The sequence below is a fragment of the Nicotiana tabacum genome, chromosome 16 (assembly GCF_000715075.1).
Source record: "Nicotiana tabacum cultivar K326 chromosome 16, ASM71507v2, whole genome shotgun sequence".
Taxonomy (NCBI): Eukaryota; Viridiplantae; Streptophyta; class Magnoliopsida; order Solanales; family Solanaceae; genus Nicotiana; species Nicotiana tabacum.
In genome coordinates, this window is record NC_134095.1 from 52,174,027 (window position 1) to 52,200,728 (window position 26,702).

Genomic DNA, 26,702 nt, shown 5'->3' on the forward strand with positions numbered 1-26,702 from the left:
ATGAAAGTAGCAGAGATGAGGATGTTGAGGTGGATGTGCGGGCATACAAGGATGGATAAGATTAGGAATGAAGATATTCGAGAGAAGGTGGACGTGGCCCCCATGGAGGACAAGATGCGGGAAGTAAGACTCAGATGGTTCGGGCACATTCAGAGGAGGAGCACTGATGCACCGGTGAGGAGGTGTGAGCGACTGGCTGTAGTGGGCACGCGGAGAGGTAGAGGGCGACCTAAGAAGTATTGGAGAGAGGTGATTAGACAGGACATGGCGCGACTTAGGATTACTGAGGACATGGCCCTTGACAGAGAATTATGAAGGTCGAGCATTAAGGTTGTAGGTTAGAGAAAGTTGTGAATATTTCTACAGCACAATATAGTGAGACTAGCCAGTTAGGAGTTAGACTAAGAATGTCATTGGTCGTCTATTGATGCAGGGCTTTACCTGCTAGTTTTACTATACCAGCCATCTATTTCGTATTTCGTATTCTGTATTTCATATCTCTTATATTGCTGTTATTTATTATGCATTTTTATGGTACTAATATATCGGCTCTTGTTGCTTTTTTTGAGCCGATGGTCTCCTGGAAACAGCCTCTCTACCCTTCGGGGTAGGGGTAAGGTCTGCGTACATATTACCCTCCCCAGACCCCACTTGTGAGATTATACTGGGTCGTTGTTGTTGTTGTTGTTGTTGTTGTTGTTGTTGAATAATACCAAATATAATATATAATTAATACAAATATTAGTTATACATAAGTTCAAAAAATATACCAAACAAAAGATAAGTAATGCACAAAGTTAATGCTCGCACATATTTACTATATCCTAAATTTGTTAGGTGCTATTTCGGAGAGGCAATAGTTTATGTTTTACCCGACTATTGTTTCAAATATTTGAATATGTTTAACTACAAAAAAAATACTTTTTATATATTTTTAGTGTAAAAATATATTTAAAACTTCAAAAAATTAATATTAAAGCTAGCATTAAAAATTGGATGTGTCTTGTCGATTTTATCATCTTTTTAGCCAAAAAGAATAATGTAAAATTCTCTATAATAAACATGTAGGTGTCCGTCCCTTTGAGAAAAATCTTCTTCTTTCACCGTCAGCAATTGGCTCAAATCCAACCAAAATTCGTCATCTTAGTAATCGTGATCGAAAGGTAAAAGTCTACACAGTTCCAAAATTCAGAAAATATCCCTAATTTTTATCCCAAATTTGGAGTAAAATTAAAATTAAGTTGAAACCCAATAATGCTTACAGCTTAAGGAAACACTACGGTAGTCGTCGACATTGATAGCTTGTACGCGTCCCATTCGGCTTTATATACATAGCGGAGCAGTTTCGCTTTTGTGCTTTTTCTATCTAACACATCTTCCTATTTTTCTTTGGTACTTCGTCATCATCTTTGTCTTTGATCTCCCTTTTTTTAAATATTTTTTTTAAAAAAATTTGCTTAATCGAAAATACTACTATCAAGTTTGGTTTAATTATTGTCATATTTTAAACTTCGCTCTTTTTTTGTTTTTGTTTTAGGTAAGTGATAATTCATTCAGATATTGAAGATCTGAATCTAACTCTATTGATGGATTCTTTCTTCAGCAAAGGTTTCAAAGCTGCTAAATGGTAACCCCTCAATTTCCCTCCTTTTTTTTTTTTTTTTTTCTGTTTTGTTTTGGAGTTGGATGATTTGGGTCTGTTTTGGTTAAGGTACTTATGATGTAAATTTGACAAACTTGAAATAATGGGGTTTTGAAATTTCCATTTTTGTAGAAAATTTGGGAGAAAAATGATGTCTTTCCAATTCTTTTAGTAATTTTGCTGATTTTGTTTTACTAATTATTTTGCAGTAAAACCCTATTGAAATTGACGATTCCTCGTATCAAACTACTGAGGAATCGTAGGGAGATGCAGCTGAAGCAGATGAGAAAAGAAATTGCTAAGCTACTAGAGACTGGTCAGGAAGCTACTGCTCGGATTCGGGTATATGCTGAAACTTATTTTCTAAAGCTGATGTAATTTATGCAAGCCTGTGAGTTTGTTGCATTTAAATACTGAAAGGTCATATTTGTTTTGGTAGATGGTTTGTCGTATATTGAGCTTGATTCTGATGTTTTCTTATTTAGGTAGAGCATATAATAAGAGAAGAGAAAATGATGGCAGCACAGGAGATAGTCGAGCTATTCTGCGAGCTTATATCTGTTCGTCTTCCAATTATCGAAGCACAAAGGTAGCGTGATACTCCCTTGTGTTAATGTTTTTTGAGATTCGATGTTGTGTGTATATTGATGTTTTTGAGATTCTATATTGTGGGCACAATTGCAGTATCCTAAGTTGTTTCTTCAGTTTATAGATGAGCAACTGAATATGCTTACATTAGATCTTAGGATTAAGAATATACAGGTGAATGATAAAAACTATAAGAGGGTTCCTATATGATGCATTAGATGATCACCTGTTGTGCTTTGTCAAAAAGTGCACATAAAACAGTTAATATTTGTTTTTCTTGGTTATATAATTTGTTTTGACACATTTTCAGATGTTAAATCCCAGTTGTGAGGTTGACCTACCTGTAGTATTGCATTTTTGTCAACTTATGCTGGTCTTGTATATTTTTTTAGCAGTAAGAGCCCTTTAACTTTACTCGAGCTGCAAATATGTCATTAAATTGGGTTACACGTGATATAAAGACTACAAGAAAATTAGCTGACTGAAGTTTAATTATAATCGTAATGGTATAGGAGATCAAATCTTCCTCTCCATCTCCGTTGCTTGCCTCTCGCGTTCTCCATCTACTGCTGCTGCTGTTTTCAACATTTAGTTCCATATCTCCTTCAGCACCAAACTCTCAGATCTACTGTTCTCCACCCTTGCTGTTCTTTACTTCTTTTGCGAGAATAATCTTCACTATATTGAAAACATGGAGCAACTTTGGTCCATTCTTAGATCCTAGTCCTTTAATCTGCAACTTACATGTATTAAAAAAGTGTCATCTAGTTTTAAAAGTAGTGTAAATTCGGTTATCCACGCTGTAGGTTGATTAAATGAAATTATGTAAATGTGTCCGAGCAGCACCATGTTTGGTCTTTCTACATAAAGTCAATTGTAGTGAAGGAAGGATCTAGTACGGATTAACTTCTGCTGATATGACCAGTAAGTATGTAGGGAATACAGCTTACCAGCTCTTCTTGCTTATGTTATGGGAGGTGAAGCCATAAAGAAGTTCAATCATCTACGATAAGACCATAAACCTGGATCTCTAGTTCCTAGACGGAGCTAAAGCATTTCATCTTCGATTTTTCTTCTTTTAAAATGAAACAGAATCATGTGCTGGGTTTCCTTTTTTATAATACATAACTGCACCTTTGTCCCAAAAAAAAAACAGAATGATGAAGTATAATGGTGGTGTTCCTACATTTTATCCTTGTTTTCATGCTATACTTGGAGAACTAGCACTTGTTAGTAGAATGAAACTAATAAGTGGGACTTGTGAACCTGAGCCCTCATGTAATATGTAGGGTTTCTTTCCAACTCTTAATGTTCTGGACCTCTAGTTAGATTTTGTTGAATGAATTTGTTAACTTGAATATTTGGATAAGAGCTGAAGCCCGAAAGGTTTTACAATGTCCAGGGAATGCCCCCTAGATCTGAAAGAAGCTATTTCAAGTGTATGTTTTGCTGCACCAAGATGTGCAGATCTTCCCGAACTGCTACAGGTTCAGATGCTGTTCGTCGGTAAATATGGGAAAGAATTCGTCACTGCTGCTACGGAGCTCATGCCAGAATGTGGTGTCAACCGCCAGGTTACCTTTGTTGCCGTTTATGACATAGCTAAACCATAAAGAACTGTTTCTTATTACTTAGTTTCTTTTTTCTCTTTTTCTGGGGATCATGACAGCTGATAGAGTTGCTATCTATTCGAGCACCTGCTCCTGATGTGAAATTGAAGCTGCTGAAGGAAATTGCAGAGGAGAATGAGCTAGATTGGGATCCAAGTGCTTCTGAAAATGAGCTGTTGAAGTCACATGACGACTTACTGGTATAGTTTAGTCTTTACTGGCTTGATTTTGTTCTCTCTTCAATCTTCATGATCGTTTCCCTCTGCTGTGCAGAATGGCCCCACACAATTCGTTAGTGGGGCTAAGGTCCCTCTTCCCAAGGAAAGGTTTGATGAGTTGCAGCAACCTGCATCAGAACAAGTCTCTGATAAACAAACAGAATCTGAGTCTGAATTTGACTCGTTAGATTTTCCAGAAGTTCCTAAGCAGCCACTACGACCTAGCACCGGTGGAGTTTCAGTCCCCGAAATGTTTCCTTTCCCGGCCTCCGCACTATCTGACTCCGATGAGGAGATAGCTAAGCCTTCTGAAAATGCTGAGATCAAATCGCACAAGCAAAATGTGGAGCGAGATGAAGTCTTGCAAGAGAAGGTAGTTTCAAAAGATTTAGGATCACCTGAAACTTTATCTGCACCTGAAGAGGAGAAACAGTTTTTGCCATTCATGGTTCCCCCGCCAAAATCATCTCCATTCTCATCAACAAAAAGTACCACAACCCAAAGTACTCAACCTCCCTCTACTACAAAGACCAAAGTTGAGACTGACATAGATTTGCAGGATGTATTGGCTGCTGCCCAGGCAGCTGCTGAATCAGCTGAACGTGCAGCTGCTGCTGCTCGCTCAGCAGCTAGCCTTGCTCAGTTTAGAATCAGTGAGCTTACCAGGAAAAGGAGTGAAGAGGTGCCTGGAAGCCCCAGCGAAAACCCCTTTTATGCTGAGAAAAAGGAACAGGAATCTCATATCTTAGAAAAGGCTCCTTTTGACCTCCAACATCAATTGTCAAACTCTGATGGTATCCCCAGCCCACTTCATGGCAGCGCATCGGAGCATCAGGTGTCAAATATTCCTTCATATGATGATGCAACAGTAGGTTTTGAGTCCTCCATGTCCACTAATAATCATCCTGCTCAGGGCACTGCTCGTCACCAACCACAGAGATTGCCTTCCCTGGACGATGAAACATATTATTCATATCCTAACTTGTTTACGGCAAATGGCTCTAATCCCAGTTCTCGTTCACAGTCATTCAAAGATAATATTAGGTCCAGACATGACAAGTGAAGTGGATTTCTCTACCCCTTCTGCTGGCTCTGGTTTGTTTGCTGGTTGTGAGTTTTGAAAATTCTTTACCCCCTTATGCATGTAGTACATTCAAAGAATCCTTGTATATTAAAGAGTATGCAGTTCAAGAATTTGCATAAAAATTTACTTTGGAGTAAAAAATAACGAGTTACATGATCAATGTACTACTGAGTCTTCTTGTACTCTGATATTAAAGCGTCAGTGTGTTGCATGAAATTATCAGAATAGCCAGAAAGAGCCCCAAATTTAGGCAAAAAGTTGTAGGACAAGCTTTGCATTTGCAATACTAATAGGTGCCCATTCTACTCAATTACTCCTATATATATTGCTTAGATAATACCCTTCAACCATATATTTGTTGACATAAGAGAACGTGACGAGCTTTTATACTTTGATTGTAAAATGCCAAAATCTTGTAAATAACTGTCAAATTGATTGCATTACCAATGTCACTGGAAATAAGACTCAGTTTAACAGCTTCTGTGTTTGACAATTTTAAAGCATATAGCCACTACGCCTATGTTCAACTTGTCAGGGCATAGATTTAGAGTTCCTGTCAGTACAAATTCATATGCACAATGTAACAAATACACTTAACGGCTTAGAACAGGAGATTTTGATTAAATTTCACAAGAAAAACTTTCAAGATCAACAAAATTAGAGTTCCTAACAATTTGCTTTCCTTTTTACTTGGGTACAAGGGTCACCTTGGACCCGATAATTCAACTGCGTGTAAATTCTCTGTTGAGTCAACAATCCAATCGGAACCAGGATGTGGTGCAAGTTCCACCTCCTGGCGGAGAACTTCTACCTTCTGCCACTCATCCCATCTTTCAGCCAAGCCATCTCCTTCAAGCATTCTCACCACTTCCGACATCTTGGGACGATCCATTGGGCTGCTTTGCGTACAAAGCAATGCTACCTGGATCAGCTGCTCCACCTCAGCCTCCACATATTTGTTCTGAAGATCAGGGTCAACCAGCATTTCCAGTTTCTTCTCTTTAAGGAGTCCTTTGACCTGAAAACAAGGACCTCAGCAACATTAGTTTGAAGTCCAGATTATAGACATAAAGATTCCAGCCAAAGGCAGAAAGGTTTATTAAACAGTGAGTGCTGTGCACGTTCACTTAAAGCAGACATGTGCAACGTACCCAGTCTAGCAACATGACATCGTCATCATTCGCAAGCCGAGCAAGATCGAAAGCCCTCTGGCCAGTGATTAGCTCCAGAAGCATGATCCCATACCCAAAAACATCAGTCTTTTCGGAAGACTTCCCTGTGGAAAGGTATTCTGGAGCTATATGCCCAATTGTACCACGCACAGCCGTAGTAACGTGCGTATCCTTGTAATCCATAAGTTTAGCCAAACCAAAGTCTCCAACAACAGCCTCAAATTCTTCATCTAGCAATATATTCGCAGCCTTCACATCACGATGGATAATCTTAGGGTCACAATGATCATGCAAATAAGATAATCCCCTCGCAGATCCCAGAGCAATGCGTTTTCGTGTTGGCCAATCAAGTGGTGGTTCAGATGGTGGCCGTTCTAGAAAACAAACAGTTTTTTCAGAAGATGAATAACAACTAATATTTCCTGCCTTTTACCAAGTTACAGGAATAGATCATAGAAGATTTACATTTTGTTAGAGAAAAAAAGTTACGGCAGATAAAATGTTGATCCTGCGAAAGATGTTCTTGGCCTTTCAGAACTAAAAAAGAAAACACCCACAGATACTACTCCCTCTGTTTCAATTTATGTCTTACTTTGCTTTTTTTGTCTGTGCCTCTTTCAGTATTTAGTAACCCTTTAACTACAACATTCCACATGGTATAATTAAGACACAAGATTCAAGGGACATTTTGGTATATTACAAATATCTTTAGTTTATGACCACAACATTTATAAGTCTTCCTTACTTTTCTTGAACTCCAATCCTAGTCAAACTAAGACACATAAATTGAAAGAGTAATAGATTTCAGTAGGCATCACCTCTCAGGCATGATGCAACACTTCCGTTGGCCATATAGGGGTAGACAAGCAGCCTTTCAGTTGGTGTCATACAAAAGCCACGCAGTCGTAGAAGATTTCTGTGCACAGCCATACTAATCATCTCAACTTCTGTTTGAAATTGCAACTCCCCTCCAGGGGTACGCTCCTCCTTTAGCCGTTTAACAGCCACCAATGTTCCATCTGCCAAGCGTCCTTTGTATACCTTACCAAATCCACCTCGACCCAAAATGTTTTTGTTGCTAAAACTATCAGTTGCAACTTGTAGCTCTCGGAGGGAGAACCTTTTCAGTTGACCTAAGTGAACTTCGGGATCCTCTTCAGCTGCAATAAAATTAAGCAAAGATAGTAATATGGAGCTGAAAAATATAACATGCAAGAGAAAACAGAGACACATGCGGAAGTAGGTAGGGAATTGTGGACTTAAGGTTGGACACTGTGTAAACTGCTAACCTGGTACATCAAAGAAATATTCTTGTGGCTTTCTACGGCGCCACCAGGCAAATGCAATGGCAGGAACAGCAAATAGTAGAGCAGCACCAGCAGCTACACCTCCGGCAATTGCTCCAGTTGCACCATTTCCTCCTGATGTTTCATTCAAAATATTTATATATCAGTTCGACAATTCCTCGTTTCAAGAATATCTGCTTACTCCACTGGCATAAATTTGATTAATTTCCTTCATACATTATCCACACTATTTTTAATACACAACTTTGGCCCTTCAACATCTAAATCACTCCACAGAAAAAAAGGTAAAAATTTGGATGTCATTCAGATCTAAATTCAGGAAAGTTTTTACACAGCAAAGATCCTAAAATCTTCACACAACCTAGCATAAATTTGATTAATTTAGTTCAACATTATCTGCCATTTTCAAAAGGAAAAGTGTTGGCCCTATATCATCTTGAACTTTACTATAGAGCATGTTATGCAGTAAGACCCTCATATATTCTATGTCAAATACCACAGATAGCAACATACAATTGATGCATATAGACCAAGGGAAAAAATGCACAAAGACAGCAGACTGCTTAGAAACTTTAAATGTAGCTTTGCACATCCAGTTTTTCATTAAAATCAAGTAACCAAAATGCCTGATTAACAAAGATGACTTTTTCCTTTATGCCCCTTCTGCCAGTATTGTTATAGCACAAATTCTAACGTGGATTAGGAAAACTAAGAGGGGTAAGATGGATAAACTATAAGTGAAATCACCACACTCGAGCAAGCCAAAAAAATGAAAACATTTATCCCGACACCATTAAAGAATTACCTGGAGCAGAAATTGGTGGTGGTGGAACAAATGGAGGGGGAGGAGAGAATGGAGGAGATCCCGGGCAAGGGCGTCCAGTTACAGGCCCACAAAGATCTAAATTATTTGCAAAACTGTAAATTCAAGTGAACTATGTTAGCAAATAGCAAAATTTTGAAACCACCAGTCAATTGGATACTGAACCACCTTTATGGAATATACCTGATAGGCGTGAATAGAGAGAAAGAACCATTATCTGGAACAGCACCCGAAAGACGATTGTTTGACAGGTCCCTGTACACAGATGAGACAAGAAAAGAGCATGAGTATATGCAGTGGAAGGAAAGGTCGATGAATGAAAAGAAAAAGCAGAGAGATTGACTGAGTAATAGCCACAGAAGAGCTAGTGTACTTACAACACTTGAAGTGATGAGATATTAGTCAGTGACATCGGGATGGAACCAGTCAAACTGTTGTTATTGAGCCGACTACCCTTGCCAAAAGATACAAAGGTATACAGGAATGAGCTTATTTTTGCTATAGTAAAATAATTGGAGAATAAAACAGAAGTGAAGGCTGACACCAAAATCAAGTTCAGCTGGAAATGAAGTTCTCAGCTCAGAACCATAACAGAAAACCTCAAATGTTTTCCCCCTGACAAACAAACACCTTTTGACTAAATTATATCAGCCATCATTGGCGATACTGCAATAGTTCTATAGCCAGTCCCAAAATGCAGTTATTGAGGTTACGAGCTGAGTCTGCATAACAACTCCAACTTGGAATACTTCTTAGGCAGTCCAGAAAGAAAAGTTTGTGGAGCATTAAGCAAGAGAAACTTGAGCAGTGGAAGATGCATTATGAAGCATAGGCTTCCTAACTTAAAATCTCCTTTAGAAAAGGATCACAATAAACAGAGAAAATAAAACATCTACGACTAAAAGCTGCTTAATTTAATAATATCAGGCCCATATAGATCTCTAATATCAGAGGAAGCGTAGGCCTCTAGACTTCTTTTCCTTTAGATAAGTATTACAACAAAGGCAGAAAATAAAACGACCATATATACAACATCTGTTTAATTTGAATGATATCAGGTCCATGTGGTCCTCAATTACCTTCTACCATCAAAGCTTAGCGTGAAACCTAATACTAATAGAGGTTATGTGAAACCTAAGAAAAATATCCGACTTTCTTTCCTTTTCTCTACATGCCGGCAAGAGTAGATCATATGTGATCCATCTTGAGGCTGGATAGTGGATAGTTGATTTAATACATAGACATTTGGCATCACAATATCCACAGAAATTTAAAGTAGGATAAAAGTACATACAGGAATCTCAATTTCGTCAGCTTGCCCAAAGAATCTGGGATGGGGCCGCTGAAGCTGTTCAAGTAGAGATCCAAGCTGACCAGATTAGTCAAATTTCCAAGATCACTCGGTATTGAACCACTTATGTTATTACTGTAAAGCTCCCTGTGAGAAGCAAACCAGAGATGAGTCAATATCATACCAACGACATCCCCCTAGGTTAATGGGTCAACCAAGATAATAATGATGCAGAATCCTCACATTCATCAAAAATGGCACGACAGCTGATTTTCGGTGCACGCCACAGTTAAAAGTCAAAAAATGAGAAAGTACTAGGAGATTCAAGTTAAGATTTATAACTATTTAGCAATGTTTTTGCCATGGGGGAATTTTCTGTTACAAGCATTTTGCTTGATATAAACCTTTGTACTTCCATGTGCAGCAAATGATTACCTTGTCACATTTTAAACAATCTTTGTATCTTATCAATCAGTTAATGTCTATAACTTCAAAGTTCATCTGAACAGTGTGTTACATACACTTGGGAAATACATACTTAGTTACACTTACTGCATGAGCCTCAAGCAAAAGATCACTAGTTATACCCATCATTAACACATTACCTGAAGCATGGGTTAAACATCACATAATGCCCAGCTTCACCTGGCGCACATGCATTTACTGTCTCTATGAACTTCCATATAGTTGCAATTTCAAAAGATCACGGGTTACAATCAATAAGAGCTCCAAACAAGCAGTTTGGGACAGGATATGACTATATGTTCACAATTTAAGAGTGCAGAAACTAATATACCTTGAGCTCAAACAAACATCCATATTGTCAAACTTCAAAATTTCAAACTAAGCCTAATTACTTGTATAGAAAACTATGCTTAATTAAGTCGTTGATTCAAACGCAAGGCTAAGATTATTAAGTTACATTTTCTTGGTGACTAACTGCATTAGCATCTAATGTATGACCAGAAAACTTCAGATTTTTTCCTCCAAGACATCATCAATCATCTAGCCACTTTTCCTCTTTCTAGGTCAGGGTTTTACTTTACATTTTTAACTGGCTTGTAATCTCTTGTTTGCTGTTTCCTATTCCATAAACCTAAATCAGGATTTCTGTTAATAGCTGGGGCGTAGCAGGATTTTTGGTAAGCGGTGTCAAAATTTGAAAAAAATGAATGAATGAATCACAATAATGAAAAGCGGCGTCATTTTTTATATTTATACCAAATATTTTCATTTTGTATATTATCTATATGTACATATTTAATAAAAATTTCGACGAAGCGGTGTCACGTGACACCGCTTTCCGCAAGATGAATCCGCCCCTGGTTAATAGCAGTTACCTGGGAAAAGGAAAGAGCAAATAAAGAACTATCTGAGCGGAAGTTTGCTAGTCCAAATTAAGAGTGCTTAGGGTGCTGGGATAAATAATGATATGTCTTAAACTACATAACTTTTGGAGGATCCGGCACACATAGATTAGGACTGCAACGCTATTTAAGTGTTGATAAAAAAGTCAATGACTTCTTATCTTTTGATAGTTAAGTGTACGACATAAATTTAAGTTCAACCGTAATATTATACAAGTGCTTAAAGCCATTACTTTGCCACTTAAATTAATCCATTGCTAGTCTCATCCAAGCACCCAAATTTCCTAATTCATTAGTATGTAATCGTGAAACAAACAAATTATAATATTTGTTGCTCATGGAGCACATTAACAACTATGGCATCGACAACAACACTCTCCAAGTGAAACGAGAGATGGAGAGGAGACAGTGTTCTCTGCTTGCTTCGCCACTTCCAGCAGTTTTTTTTTTTTTACATACAGAAGTATTAATGCCATCCATCCATGGCATTTCCATGCAACAAATTCAACAGATAAAATGCAAAATCTTCAACATTTGGAGAAACCAACACACCTAATGCCCATTTGCCAAGTCTAAATTTGTAAAGCAACACGAAAGTAACAAACATAATTCACAAAAGAGAGACTTACAAGTATTGCAAATTCTTCAAAAGACCAAGCTGTGGAACTAATTGACCAGATAAAGCAGCATTTCCTAAATCACTGGAAAAGTTGAATATATAACAAGTGTTATGGAACCACAAACTGAAATGTGATCTGCTCACCACCACAGGAAAATGGAATTGCAAAATCCATGAAAGAGCGGACAACAGATTCTTACACGCGTATAACACTGTTATCATTGTTGCAAGTAACATGAAACCATGTGCAAGGATTAACGAGGGTAGGATCCCAGCTCTGTAACACGTTGTTAGGATCTTGTAAGTTGGTACGCAGACTGTGCAATGCATCGCCTGTTTGTGCATGCATTTAGGAAAAAATAGACAATATTTAAACCATCTAAGCGCACAACAAACATTTAATTTACTGGCTAAACAAAGCAATTTATCAAGACTTTGGCCACCAAAAAAAAAGCAAATTGAATCAATAGAAATTATTCAAGCATGTACAAGAAATGATAAATGCACCAAGATTGAATAGCAATAATCACATATAAAAGAACTGAACTGCTTGCTACTATAACAAGGTAGGGAGCTCATTGCTTATCTTGCTTACCATTTTGGGAAAATTCAACAACTAACACATTAAGTCAAATCCAAAGTCCAATTTTGCACATCTTCACTTCATTATCAAACAAATATTGACTTTCTAGCACAAAAAATTTCACCTTTTTTTTGGAACTCATCTGACAAAATAGAACAGAGATAAACCTCAAAAATAACTAAAAAAGAGAATGGTGGGGCCCCACAAACCTTCCATGTTAGCACAAATGAGCTTAAGAGGATGTACAACCAAGATTAGCCACACCACCATTGACACCAAGGCATCTTTCTTCATCACCTTCATTATCAAATAATACACATACAGATTTATCTGTATATATTCTTTTTTACAAATCAAACAGCCAGCTCATTGAACAATCTCGTAGATCCAAGTAAAGCAAACTCAAAGAAGCCAGCATTTACCCAAAAAACCCAAGAAAACCCTAGCCCTCATTACCATACCAAAATAGCATCATAACACAACCAAGAAAATGACCCACAAAGCTCAAAATCCAAGAACCGATCTTTTGAAATAAACCACAAAAAAAAGACCAAAAAAATTCACTTTTTTTTAGGATTTTGTAACCCCTTTACTCTGTACTTGTGACCCTTTTTGTGTTTCTCAGTTCAGTTTGAGTTCTTCTACTTCTGATGAACCCCTTTTTTTTTAATCTGCTGCAACTTTTCACATTTTGTACTGCTTTTTTTTGTTTTTTTGTTTTTTGTTTTTTGTTTCTCTCTCTACTGAGTAGTGTGTGTTGTTGTGTGCCCAGAGAGAGAGAAAAAGTTAAGTGAGAGAGATTATCATCTTCTCTTTTTGGGCGTGTTAAGCTGCCCGAACGGTGCTTTGCCCCGTCTGCCCGAAACCTAAACTCCAAAACGGCTTCGCGCTATCTTTGACTCCTGTCAACTTTTGACAAATTTAAATTGTTTACTTTAATTTAATGAGTTTTTTTCTTTTTAATCTGTTTTTTTAAAAAAAATTTATTCTTATATTTAAAATTAAGTTAATTATAATTTTTTATTTAAATTAAATGATATATGTTTATATAACTTGTTTTGGAAGACACGTTTTAAATGTATTTTTTTCTCTTATAAAATTCGTATATAGTCAAATTGCATCATATTATATAGAGCGCTATGGGAATAAAAAGAAACGCAAATCTCAAATGAAATTAATATACCTACGAGTATAGATCGTTGTTATATTTTATTATCACAATCTAACATATTGTGGGATTGGTAGAAATCATTCATCTATAATCGAAGGTTTCGAGCTCGACCTTAGGATTGAAGAGCATCCTACTAGAAAAAAACTTTATCTTTTGATTATTTTTATGCAGCACAAATTTAAATTAGTCGAGATAGAAAATTTTAAATACTAAATAATTATAAAAAAAGCTCTAAAATATGTTAAAACGAGGAATACTAAAATTGATATTAACTCAATTAAATTTAGCTTAGAAATTTTTTTAGCCTCGATATCTTTGTTTTCTGTAACAACTTCTTTTATTTTTTAAAATTCCTTATTACAGACTAGCCTAAATCATTTTTTCCTAATTAAAAGAATGTGTTATTAAATTATTCTTTTTGCTAAAACAAAAGGTAGGGTCTTCTGACTTTTACCATAATGTGAAATAAGTAGTTTTCTAACTTAATATTTCGCTTAGATTGATGTTGTATTTTTATTTTATTTCAGTAGAGCAACAAGAATTAATGTAGTTTTGACAAAATAGTTGGATAGTGTTTTTTTTTTATAATAACAAAATTATTCATTTACCTTTTGTATTTATATTATTACATCTCATATAAATATGGCATGATTAAGAAATTAGAAATCCTCATCATGGCTGAATTAAAGGATTATCCACTGACAGTCATTTTATGAGACAAACACATTCATTATTTCATTAAATATTAATTTTTTTAGATGAAAAAAAATAGAATATTATTATTGAAAAACCATAATATATATCCATAATAACGAAATATTATGAATATATATTATTGAGAAGCCGTTAATTTAGAATATTTTTTATTTAAGTAAGAGTCAATAAATGAATACTACGGATTTTACGGACCATACTACTAACTTTGTCACCTTTATTCGGTCCTTGAACAAACTTTCTCTTTTTTAAAGCATGTTATATCCTTAATTCATAAGCTTTATAGTTTTTTTCTCTTAAATTCACCTATTTACTTATTTTGTTTGCATTTTAAATGGGGTTTGCTGAAAAAGTGTAAACTCTGAAAATTTTTAGACACAGAGACTAAAGTATGGCTAGTTTTGACAAAAAATAAATAAATAAAATAAGGTTGCACGTGCGGGTACTAATAGTCAATTCTAGTTGAAGAATAAGGATTAAATAGTTTAAGTGGACTAATTGCATTTTTCAAATACAAAGACGTCTTTAGCAATTAAATTTTCTTTTGTACTTTAGCCCCCGAAAGAAAGAAAAGGATAAAGAATTTTCCCAAATATAAAATGTGCTACTACTTAGTTGGAAAGTGACCTTTTTTGTTGAGAAAAAGATAGATATTTGAGGGGAGGGGGAATTACATCAAATATCCAAAAATGAAATCATGGGACAGTGACAGGACTATGTGAAGGACCAAAACATTTGTGAGGTCCACAATTTATTTTTGAAGCGATGTTCAATATTTTTATTAGGATTCGATTAAATTTAAATTTTTATCAAGAAATTCAGTGTAATAGAAAAAATATTTCCTAATAAAAATAATTTCATATTTAGTGCTCAAATGTGAAATCTCTAGTTAAAATAAAGGAATACCAACCATTCCCATTAGGGTTTCTTCCTTTCAAAATTTGACCGTCAAAATCTAGTCAACATTCCGTTTTTGAGGAAAATTACGGAACGGGACACTTCCATTCTCAAATATCCATCGCTCAAAACAAAACGGTACTAGAAAGTAGAAACCCAAATAAAAGTGTCATATTTTGTGGGCGTTTGGACATAAGATTTGTAAAATTCCAAAAGAAAAAAAATTTAAGTGGGAATGATATTTGAAAATTAGAGTTGTGTATGAACATGAATATAATTTGGGGTTATTTTTGAAGTTTAGCGAGTGATCTGAGTGGAAATTTTGAAAAACAACTTTTTGGAGTTTTCCAAATTTTCGAAAAATTCCAAAATGAATCTTTAAGTGAAATCTGAAAATTTTATGACCAAACGTTGATTTCTTTGAATTTTTTTTGAAAAAAAGTAAAAAAATTCTTATGTCCAAACGGTTTGTATAGCCCCTCATTCTTTTGTGTGTTTTAAATTGGGGACAATATTGTATTTGTGCTATTTGATTTTTTTTTTTTCCTTTTTCTTTTTCGTTTCTCTTGGTTTTGGTATTTTGATTTGTCTTTTGTCTTTTGGATGAATTTCGTGATTTATGACTAGTGAACTAAAATCACATCATGGCTTTTGAAGTTCCTCTTTTGAAAATGAAGTTTGTTAAGGTCAATGACCAAAACGCAATGGTCCCGTTTTTGCAATATCATTATATTTATCTTTTTTTGTGTGTGGTAATTGTCCTTGTCATAATAAAAGTTAAGACTCTAATCCTTCAATCCATAATTTATTAACAATTTCTAACAAGTATAGCAACAAATTCAGATTATGCGACAATTTAAGGTTCACAAAATCATGCATTTTGAAATCTGAAAATTTAAACATATTCAATGTAGCATTATATTGTATATAAGCACAAATGCAATTTCAAAATACCATTTTAATCTTATAAGAAAATGTGATAGTGGATTATTGCTTTATCTCTAAGATGAAATTTATATATTATCCAGTATTTTGACCAAGGTGAGTATATAACAGTAATCTATAGGCTACTCAACTCTCGTTGGGTACAACAAACCTATTGTATTGGAATGTTCTCATCCATGGCCTCCGCCAAGCAGGGTGGCGCTAGAATATTTACAAGTTCCGACGAATTCAGTACTTTTTACTTAAATTTTGTATTTATATTAAAAAAATTTTAAATATGTATAAAATATTTAATTGTAAATCCAGAAAAATATTATGTTTCAGCAACAAATATAAAACTCATAACTTCAAATCTTGATTCGGCCTTTATCACGAGTGGTTGGCTCGTGTCTTTGCTATTGTCTACGGTTTCATTAGAGTAATGTGTGTTCATATCTCGTCCACACGGCCTCATTATGGATAGCTCATGTCCATAATCTCATCCACAACTTCACTATGGCTGGCAAAGTCCCTTGACATCATCTCTAGTGGCTTGTCCCATCATGTTTTTCAAGCACAATTCTTTCATAAAATGCAATAATCTCATGCATTATGTAAGTTATAATGAAAAACTAGGTTATGGATAGAGTTACCACTTATTTTTAAGCTCTTTTATTTGTTGGAACTTTACCTTTAATGCTCATTTCACGCGGTAACAATTTTCATCTTACATTAAGATTTTGAAATTATTTTTCTATATCTTGAGCTTTTAATTTTTTTTCAACCCTTAATGTATTTTTCTGTGCCATTTCAGAAAATGATAACCTGTTTGGCCAAGCGTCTTATTGACCCAAAGTGCTTATTATCATAGTTAAGGTGTTTGACCAAGCTTTTAGAAGAAAAAAGTGCTTTGAGTAGAAGCAGAAACAGTGTTTAGAAGAAGGAAAAAATAGCTTCTTCCCAAAATACTTTTTTGAATAGCAATTTTGAGAGAAATATACTCAAAAGCACTTTTTAAAAGTTTGGCCAAGTAATAATTGCTGCTAAAAAATAATTTTTAAATTAATCAACCAAGCATAAATTATTTTTTTTTATTTATCAAAAAGTACTTTTCAAAAAAGGGATCTTTACATACATAGCCATCGATATTTTTTTTTTATCAATATACATAATTTATATATTGATTATACATAATTATAAACATATAATACATAAATTGTACATATATTATACCTCCACAAACAATTATTAGTTTAAATGACCGGTTAGGCGGCTGTTTGAGTTAACTCTTCTTTTTATTAAAAGATATTTGTGAGAAAATACTTTTCACAATAAATTAATTCAAAAGTTTGGCTAAACAAGCTATTAGTAACTGCAATCAAGGTAAAAATAGCACGGGCTAGCCAGTTTTCGGACTGGTCATTCAAAAATAGTCAGCGTTTACAAAGTCATTAAAAATAACCACTATTTTGCTGGAACACGAAAAGTTCCAGCATAATATACTAGAGATAGGTGCACCTGTGTATGAACTTCCAGCATATTATGCTAGAACTCCAACACGCAGAAAGTTTCAGTATAATATACTGGAGATTAGAGCACTGGTGCTCCAATCTCCAGTATACTATGCTGGACCGGTATATTATACTGGAGTAATTTTCCGAATTTTGAACAGTGTTTTCGTTCAGATTTATCTTTACATGAAAAGTGGCTAAATTTTGATTACTTTTGAAACTGTGACTATTTTTGAACGACCTCATATAAATTTGGCTATTTTTAAATTTCTCCCACAATCAAGGGCCAAATGTGACAACCCCGTCATTCTCCTCATTGGCTTTGAAAACACTTGAGTGCTAGCACGTGGAGAGAGAAGGCAAATGCTTAATAATCATTTATATTCCCTATTTAAGGAGGAGAAATTGTTGACCAAAGCAGAGTTCAATGTGCAAAATAAGACTTTTATTTTGACAAAAACATGAACAGCAAAAAATAAAATAAAGTTTGAATGGCCTTTCTTTTTGCTAAAACGAGTCTTGTATCATCTTCTTCAAGATATGACTGAATGTGGAAAAATGATGACAATGGGGAAGTTGATTTTCAAAAGGGTCCAAGTGACTTCGATTATTGCTACTAGTAATTTCTGTCATTATTATGCCTAGGGCAACCTTACCACCACTTGTTACCTTATACAAATACCATCTGAGCTTTCCTTATGATTTTCTCCTTTTTTCTCACTTTGCTTTTTAGTCATGATCACCTATAAATTTACAAATTATTTATCAAAAACTTCTGCTTATTTTAGTATAAAGAAAATGTTATCTTAGATAGGCTTTTGCAACAGATTTTGCCTTTTAATAGGAAAATTCGTAAGATTGAAATTAGGTGGTGCAGTTTAAAAAATTGTTCTTTCTTCTCTTGCCATGATAATTTGATCAGGACTAAAAAGCAAAGAGAGAAAAAAAGGAGAAAATCATAAGGAAAGCTCAGATGGTATTTGTATAAGGTAAAATATAAAGATTCTTACTGGAATGTGGTCTGAATTTGTTTTAAATATGCAATATTTAAACCAAGCAACAACAGCCTCTCCTAAACTTTACCCCATTGCTAGCTGTATGCAAGTTTTAGTGATGTACAACATCAAGTTTTATGTAATTGGTTTTGAGTCTTTTGACAACTCATAGTAGATATCTCATGATGTCTATTTACATGAGACTGGCTACATGCTAAATAGCCTGTTTTTTTGTTCTATGCTTAACAAATGGTAGCTAAGAAACAAACTTGAATGGACGTGGATAAGGTCTCTGTTGAGTTTTTTAAGCTAAAATAAGCTTAAAAGAGGGTGAATGAGAAAATAAAATATTTGAATTTCCCTTCTTAACAAAGGGACATATATTGGAGGAGGAAAAGATTTTTGATGGGTATATATACAATTGCTCTTCTTTTAGCTCTTAAAAAGTTAGGAAGAAGGCAAGTCTCGCGCCGTCGTGGTTCGGCTCGGCTTCGTCTTAACGAAATATTGTTAAATATCTACGTTTGTAACGAAAAATTAATATTAAATCCAAATTATCCGTTTTATTGACTTTGTCCGTCCGTTTTTTGTAACGCAAAATGTTTCCTCTATCCGAAATATCTAATCTCATAAATCGATTGGTCAAGGCCTGAACATCAACTACAAGGGGTCTCTCCCCAACTGGAATGTACGCCAAACTCCCCATACTCACTGCCTTTCGGCTCAAAGCATCAGCCACTATATTGGCCTTTCCCGGATGGTACAATATAGTGATATCATAATCCTTAAGCAACTCCAACCATCTCCGCTGCCTCAAATTAAGATCCTTTTGCTTGAACAAATGCTGAAGACTACGATGATCAGTGAATACCTCACAAGATACGCCATACAAGTAGTGCCTCCAAATCTTCAATGCATGAACTATGGCAGCCAACTCCAAATCATGAACGGGGTAGTTCTTCTCATGGGGCTTCAACTGACGAGAAGCACACGCAATAACTCTACCCTCCTGCATCAATATACAACCAATACCAACTCTCGAAGCATCACAATACACAGTATATGAACCTAAAGCTGATGGCAAAACCAATATTGGAGTTGTGGTCAAAGCTGTCTTGAGCTTATGAAAGCTCTCCTCACACTCGTCCGACCATACAAATGGAGCACCCTTTTGAGTCAACTTGGTCAAGGACGATGCGATAAATGAGAATCCCTGAACAAACCGGCGATAATAGCCTGCCAACCCAAGAAAGCTACGAATCTCTGTGGCTGAGGACGGTCTAGGCCAACTCTGAACTGCCTCTATCTTCTTTGGATCAACCTTAATACCCTCGCTGGACACCACGTGTCCCAAGAAAGCCACTGAACCGAGCTAAAACTCACACTTGGAGAACTTTGCATAAAGCTTCTCCTCCCTCAATCTCTGCAATACAACTCGCAAATGCTCCGCGTGCTCCTCCTAACTACGCGAGTACACCAGAATATCATCAATGAATACAATAACGAACGAATCCAAATAAGGCTGAAATACATTGTTCATCAAATGTATGAACGCTGTTGGGGCATTGGTCAGCCCGAAAGACATAACAAGAAACTCATAATGACCATATCTAGTCCTGAAAGCAGTTTTAAGAATATCTGAATCTCTGATCTTCAACTGGTGATAGTCCGAACGGAGATCAATCTAGGAGAACACCCTCGCTTTTTGAAGCTGGTCAAATAGATCATCAATGCGAGGCAAATGATACTTGTTCTTAATTGTTACCTTGTTCATTTGCCTATAATCCATGCACATTCTCATTATGCCATCCTTCTTCTTCACAAACAGAACCGGCGCACCCCAAGCTGACACGTTAGGCCGAATGAATCCCTTATCTAAGAGTTCCTGAAGCTGCTCCTTTAATTCTTCAACTCTATTGGTGCCATACGATACGACGGAATAGAAATGGGCTGAGTTCCCGGCACCAGGTCAATACCAAAATCAATATCCCTGTTCGGTGACATGCCCGGTAGGTCTGCAGGAAAAATATCGGGAAAATCCCTCACAATTGGAACAGAATCAATGCTAGGAGTCTCAGCTCCAACATCCCTCACAAACGCTAGATATGAAAGGCAACCCTTCCCAACCATACGCTGGGCCTTCAAGCAAGATATCACTCTACTAGAACATAATCAGTCACACCACACCACTCGATCCGCGGTACACCCGGCATAGCCAAAGTGACTATCTTAGCATGACAGTCTAGAATAGCACGACATGGAGATAACCAATCCATTCCCAAAATGACATCAAAATCCACCATGCTCAATAGCAATAGATCCACTCGGGTCTCCAGACCCCCAATAGTCACCACACATGACCGGTACACATGGTCTACAACAACAGTATCGCCTACCAGGGTAGACACATGAACAGGTAAAACAAAAAACTCCCGGGGCGTACCCAAATAATGAGAAAAATATGAGGACACATAAGAATAGGTGGAACCGGGATCAAATAATACAGAGGCATCTCTATGGCAGACTGAAACAATACCTGTAATGACAGCGTCTGAAGCAATAACATTTGTCCTTCCTGGAATAGCATACAAACGAGCCTGGCCACCGCCTGATCGACCTCCCCCTCTGGGGCGACCCATGGCTGCCTGACCTCCACCCCTAGCTGGCTGGGCGGGTGGTGAAGTAACTGGAGCAGAAGTCGAGGGTTGACCCCTCTGCTGGGATGAACTAGCAACACGACGAGGACACTGCCTCCACACATGCCCAAACTCTCCACACTCAAAACAACTCCCATGTGCTGGAGAAGGTGACTGAAGGGAACCCCTCGCACCGGAGTGACTAGATAATGCACTCGGCATAGAAGAACCCCGAGTTGACGGGGCACGAGATGAACTCTGGGCTGAAAGGGCGCTGAGTGAAGGCTGAACCTGCTGAGACCCATGAGAACCACGACCTGAAGATGCCCCGTGATACTCTGGACGGGCCGACTGAGCAGGCCTGAAAGAATGCCTCTACCATGCTGGAACTGGCCCCTCGAAAGAGCACCACTGTAACTTCCAGATCCTCGAGGCCTCTTGGCCTCCCTCTCCTCTCGATCCTGACGGCAAACCATCTCAATCTCGCGAGCGATATCAACCACCTCCTTGAAAGTAACACCTAATACTCTCTCCCTGGTCATAAGAATACGGAGATGGTAGTTAAGGCCATCAACAAATCTCCTGATCTTCTCACGATCTGTCGGAACTATCCAGACGGAATGATGAGCCACTCAGAAAACCTCGACTCATACTGTGACACAGTCATATCCGCCTGCTTCAGCCACTCAAACTGTCTACGCAGCTCCTCTCTACGGGATTGCGGTACATACTTCTCCAAGAAGAGAGTGGAGAACTCCTGCCAAGTAAGGGGCGCTACACCAACCGGCCTACGCCTCTCATACGCCTCCCACCAAGTGAAGGCAACCCTAGTAAACTGAAAGGTGGTAAATGCCACACCACTAGTCTCAAGAATCCCTGCTGTACGGAGCATCCGCTGGCACTTATCAAGAATACCCTGGGCATCCTCGCCCTCAGCACCACTGAATGACGGAGGCTGGAGTCTACCAAACCTGTCAAGACGATGCTGCTCATCCTCTAGCATAACTGGTACTATGAACTCCTGAGCTGGTGGAACCGGCTGGGCTGGAGGTGCCTCCGATGTCTGTAGTCCCTGCACTACTTGCTCAGGTGTGCGAGCAGCGAGGGTCTGATTGCCTCACCCGTCCTGTAAAGTAGCTGCTGCTGTGGTGGCTGAAACTGCCTGAGCCAGGCTAGTGCAAACTGACAAGATCTATGCCAAGGCCTCCTGTAGACCCGGGATCATGATGGGCACAGTTGGTGCCTGAACTGGTGTTGCTGGAGCCTAATCCAGAGTTGGGGCAACTGGTGGATCAACAGGTGTTGTCGTCGCTGCTCCGCCTCTACCACGACCACGACTGCGTCCATGGCTTTTGGTGGCCTTAGTGGGTGGCACTAGTGGTCGTCCACCTCGTCCAGTAGCTCGCTTCCTCACCATCTGTGAGAGAATAAAATAACAGAAGTTTAGTTCTCGGATCAACAAGGTCGCACGACAAGAATTTCAAGAATATAAAGTTTTTCCTAAAAGGTTCCGCAACCTCTCGAGGATAAATACAGACGTCTCCGTACCGATCCGCGAGACTCTACTAAACCCGCTCATGACTCGTGAGACCTATGTAACCTAGGCTCTGATACCAACTTGTCACGACCCAAACCCCGAACCCGATCGTGATGGCGCCTCTCGTGAAGACAAGGCCAGCCAGACCAATACAGAACACCTCTTTTAAGCAATTAACTACTAATAAGCAGTTAAATACCATAAATAGTTCTAAAACATGATATAATATCCATAATTGTGGAAATAACAATAACAACAGTAGAAACCATCCCGACACAACCCAAACTAGGGTGTCACAAGTCATGATTAACTAACGAATCCTGATACAAGTCTACTAGATACGAAATCTGATACAACAGTTCAAAAACATGGAAATAAATAGACAAGGGAGGCACGGGGACTGCGGACGCCAACTGCTACCTCGAGGTCTCCGAAACACTACCTGGTTTGGGAGGATCAACACTCAAGAGCGGAATCTGCGATGCCTGAATCTGCACACACGGTGTAGGGAGTAATGAGAGTACTTCGACCTAGTGAGCAATAATTATAAATAATGGCTGAAAGCATGAAAGCATGTAAAAAACATAAAGCAATTCTATACCAAAGTAGTAAAATCACTTAAAGCAGTAATTCAGTGAAGAAATCAGGTAAAATCTCTTTTTAACAATTAAAATAGGTAATTTGGTAGGTAAATAACAAGTAGAAATCCACCCCCGGGCATAGTATCAATCACTCAGAACAGTATCAGCCCCTAGGGCTCACTCTTGGTACAGTATCAGCCCCTCGAGCTCACTCTCAGAACAATATCAACCCTAAGGGCTCACTCTCAGATCATAACGGGTAACCGCACTCACTGTGGGTGTGCAGACTCCGGAGGGGCGCCTTACGGCCCAAGTGCTATATCAAGCCACCTCGTGGCATCATCTCTCGGCACTCGGGCTCACATCACTCGGCACTCGGCCTCACATCACTTGGCACTCGGCCTCACCTCACTCAGGCCACCTTGTGGCGTATAAAGTATCTCAAGCCCTTGGCCTCATATCACTCAACGTATCCTCACATATGACCCTCGTCCGCACTCTATCCAAAAATCATCACAAGCCCCTCGAGCATTAGTAAAACAGTAGTTCTTAGCCCAAAACATTATTTAGAAATATTATTTAAGTCTCAAAATTGAGTAAAAGTGGCTGAGTTGTGAAAATAGTGGTAAACAATAGGACTAATTTCAAGTAATATGTCAAAACAGTGAGGAAACAGTGATAAAAATTCCCGAAGGGTTCAAATAATTGGAATGAAGCCCAAATATGGCAATCAGTCCAAATCATGATGATAACAAATAAGTTTCAGTCAAATATACGGTAAAATCATCAATCGGGACAGATCAAGTCACAATCCCCAGTAGTAAACGACCCCACGCTCATCATTGAGCGCGTGTCTCACCTCAATATAGCACTACGTTGTGCAATCCGGGGTTTCAAACCCTCAGGATATCATTTACAATCACTACTCACCTCGAACCAGCTATAACTTTAGCTCACGACGCCTTTGCCCCTCGAATCGGCCTCCACGCATGCCGACTCTATCCAAAAATCAGAACGAATACGTCACAATATGCTAGGGGAACAAGACCCAAGTGAAAACAATCGAAAATATCAAAAATCCCGAAATTAGCAAAACCCGAGCCCCGGGCCCACTGCTCGAAACTCAGAAATTTTTACATCAATGAGTTCCTTATCCTTCCACAAGTTCATACATATCAAAAGTTCTCGAATCCAACCTCAAATGGTCCTTCAAATCCCAATTCAAAAGTTCAAAATCCCAAGCCCTAGTTCTTCCATTTTTAGCTTAAGTTCCATGAATTTCTAGGTTAATTTCACAATAGAATCGCGTTTTAGGTTCAAAAATCTTACCTCCAATCAATTCTCCTTGAATCCCTCTTCAATCTCCCTCAAAGAGCTCTCAAAATGATCAACTATGGAGTAAAAATGACCCAAAATCGCGGATGAAATAACTTATAAACTTTCTGCCCAGTTCTGATATTTGTTCATCGCGATCGCGACCTAAGCCTCGCGATCGCGAATCACAATTTTAAAATCCCAAAAAATATCCCTATGCGAACGCGACTCACTCCATGCGAACGCGATGCTTCAGGCCTTACACTTACGCAGACGCGTTCCCTCACACGCGAACGCGAAGAACAAGCTCCACTGGATCCCAAATCCTTATACGCGAACGCGACCCTCTCACTGCGAACGCGAAGCACCAACTCTTAGCCTTTCGCGAACGCAAGCCCTCAAGCACGAATGCGAAGGACAAATTTCTTGCCTTCCAAAATCCTTCTACATGATCGCGATGTACCCCAGGCGATCACGTAGGCTTAAATGCCTGCAACATCTGAACAACAATTCTACAACTTCCCAAAGCCAAAAATGGTCCGATTGACCACCCAAAACTCACCCGAGATCCCCGAGACCTCAACCAAAAGCACCAACACGTCCTAAAACCTCATTCAAACTTGCTCCAATCATCAAAACACCTCAAACAACATCAAATTACCCAAAACTCATCGAATTTAAGCCTAAGTTTTCTAAAAACTTCCAAAACACGCTTTTGATAAAAAACCCAATCAAACCACGTCCGAATCACCTGAAATTTTTCATGCACATCCCAAATGATATAACGAAGCTAAAAACTCTCGGAATTCCATTCCGACTCCCGAATAAAAATCTCACCTATCAATCGGAAATCATCAAAATACCAACTTTGCCAATTCAAGCTTAATTCTACCTCGAACCTCCAAAACCAATTCCGATCACACTCCTAAGTCATAAATCACCTCCCCAAGCTAACCGAACCATCGAAACTCACATCTGAGCCCTCTAACACATAAGTCAACATCCGATTGACTTTTCCAACTTAAACCTTCTTAAAAGAGACTAAGTGTCTCATTTCTTACCAAATCCACTCCGAATGCAACCTAACCAACTTGATCACATAAAACACAGATAACGAAGCATGAAGAAATAGAAATGGGGGAAACAGAGAGGTAACTCATGAGATGACTGGCTGGGTCATCACAATCATAAAAGTTCAAGGGCTATCTTAACCCGATTTCGAGCAAACTCTCACTCGGGGACTATCCATAAAGCGTAAGGGCTAACTTTACTTTGAGTTCGAGAAAATCCTCACTTGCTATAAAGCCTGAGGGCTATTTTCATTTCGAGTTCGAGCAAGTACTCACTCGACTACTAAGCCCAATGGCTACCCGAGTTAGAGAAAATTCTCACTCGGGAACTACCTATGAATCCTAAGGGATAACTCTATTTCGAGTTCGAGCAAGTCCTCACTCGATCATAAAATCCCAAGAGCTATCTTAACCCAACTTTGAGAAAACACTTACTCAGGGACTATCCATAAAGCCTAAGGTCTAACTTTACTTCGAGTTTGAACAAATCCTCACTTGACTATAAAGACTATGGGCTATTTTCATTTCAAGTTCGAGCAAGTACTCACTCGACTACTAAGCCCAAGGGCTACCCGAGTTCGAGAAAATTCTCACTCAGGAACTATCTATGAAGCCTAAGGTCTAACTCTATTTCGAGTTCGAGCAAGTCCTCACTCGATCATAAAATCCCAAGGGCTATCTTAACCCGAGTTCGAGCAAACCCTCACTCGGGGACTATCCATAAAGCCTATGGGATAACTTCATTTCAAGTTCGATCAAGTACTCACTTGACTACTAAGCCCAAAGGCTACCCGAGTTCAAGAAAATTCTCACTCGGGGACTATTTTTTCGAGCCCAAGGGCCACCTCATCTCAAGTTCGAGCATGTCCTCACTTGGCCATAAGGCCAAAGGGCAATTTTCATTTCAAGTTCGAGCGTGCACTCACTCAACTATCAAACCCAAGGGCTACCTTACCTCATCGACTGTTGAGCCTAAGAGCTACTCAAACTCAAGTTCGAATGGCCATTCGGGGACCATTGATCAGAAATGTTCGAGGACAGAACTTAT

The 26,702-nt window shown here is 38.1% G+C and overlaps 2 protein-coding genes across 3 annotated transcripts; one reads left to right on the forward strand and one right to left on the reverse strand.

The window, feature by feature from the left end:
* Positions 1-1,033: 1,033 nt before the first annotated feature.
* On the forward strand, positions 1,034-5,302 carry LOC107764592 (uncharacterized). 2 transcript variants are annotated; one of them, XM_075232803.1, is made up of 7 exons: positions 1,034-1,163; positions 1,538-1,627; positions 1,852-1,984; positions 2,128-2,231; positions 3,633-3,804; positions 3,900-4,040; positions 4,114-5,302. In XM_075232803.1, exons 2-7 carry the CDS (start codon positions 1,587-1,589, stop codon positions 5,119-5,121), a joined length of 1,599 nt encoding a protein of 532 aa, XP_075088904.1. In that variant the 5' UTR covers positions 1,034-1,163; positions 1,538-1,586; the 3' UTR covers positions 5,122-5,302. The 2 variants fall into 2 exon arrangements, with proteins under 2 accessions (XP_075088904.1, XP_075088903.1); XM_075232802.1 differs by lacking the exon at positions 1,034-1,163 and adding an exon at positions 1,239-1,392.
* Positions 5,303-5,741: 439 nt separating this feature from the next.
* On the reverse strand, positions 5,742-13,172 carry LOC107760318 (somatic embryogenesis receptor kinase 2). The gene is made up of 11 exons (XM_016578353.2): positions 12,514-13,172; positions 11,922-12,054; positions 11,732-11,803; positions 9,739-9,882; positions 8,822-8,893; positions 8,628-8,699; positions 8,427-8,539; positions 7,604-7,735; positions 7,133-7,474; positions 6,294-6,688; positions 5,742-6,160 (listed from the first exon to the last, which is right to left on the reverse strand). The coding sequence occupies exons 1-11, from the start codon at positions 12,605-12,607 to the stop codon at positions 5,846-5,848; spliced, it is 1,884 nt and encodes a 627-aa protein (XP_016433839.1). The 5' UTR covers positions 12,608-13,172; the 3' UTR covers positions 5,742-5,845.
* Positions 13,173-26,702: the final 13,530 nt, after the last annotated feature.

Coding starts and splice junctions, on each gene's coding strand:
- LOC107764592 (XM_075232803.1), top strand. CDS start 1,587: ATGGATTCTTTCTTCAGCAAAGGTTTCAAAGCTGCTAAATG. Junction 1,628..1,851: donor GGTTTCAAAGCTGCTAAATG/GTAACCCCTCAA, acceptor ATTATTTTGCAG/TAAAACCCTATTGAAATTGA. Junction 1,985..2,127: donor AAGCTACTGCTCGGATTCGG/GTATATGCTGAA, acceptor TTTCTTATTTAG/GTAGAGCATATAATAAGAGA.
- LOC107760318 (XM_016578353.2), bottom strand. CDS start 12,607: ATGAAGGTGATGAAGAAAGATGCCTTGGTGTCAATGGTGGTGTGGCTA. Junction 12,055..12,513: donor CATTTGTGCTAACATGGAAG/GTTTGTGGGGCC, acceptor ATGCACAAACAG/GCGATGCATTGCACAGTCTG. Junction 7,736..8,426: donor ACCACCAATTTCTGCTCCAG/GTAATTCTTTAA, acceptor ATGAAACATCAG/GAGGAAATGGTGCAACTGGA.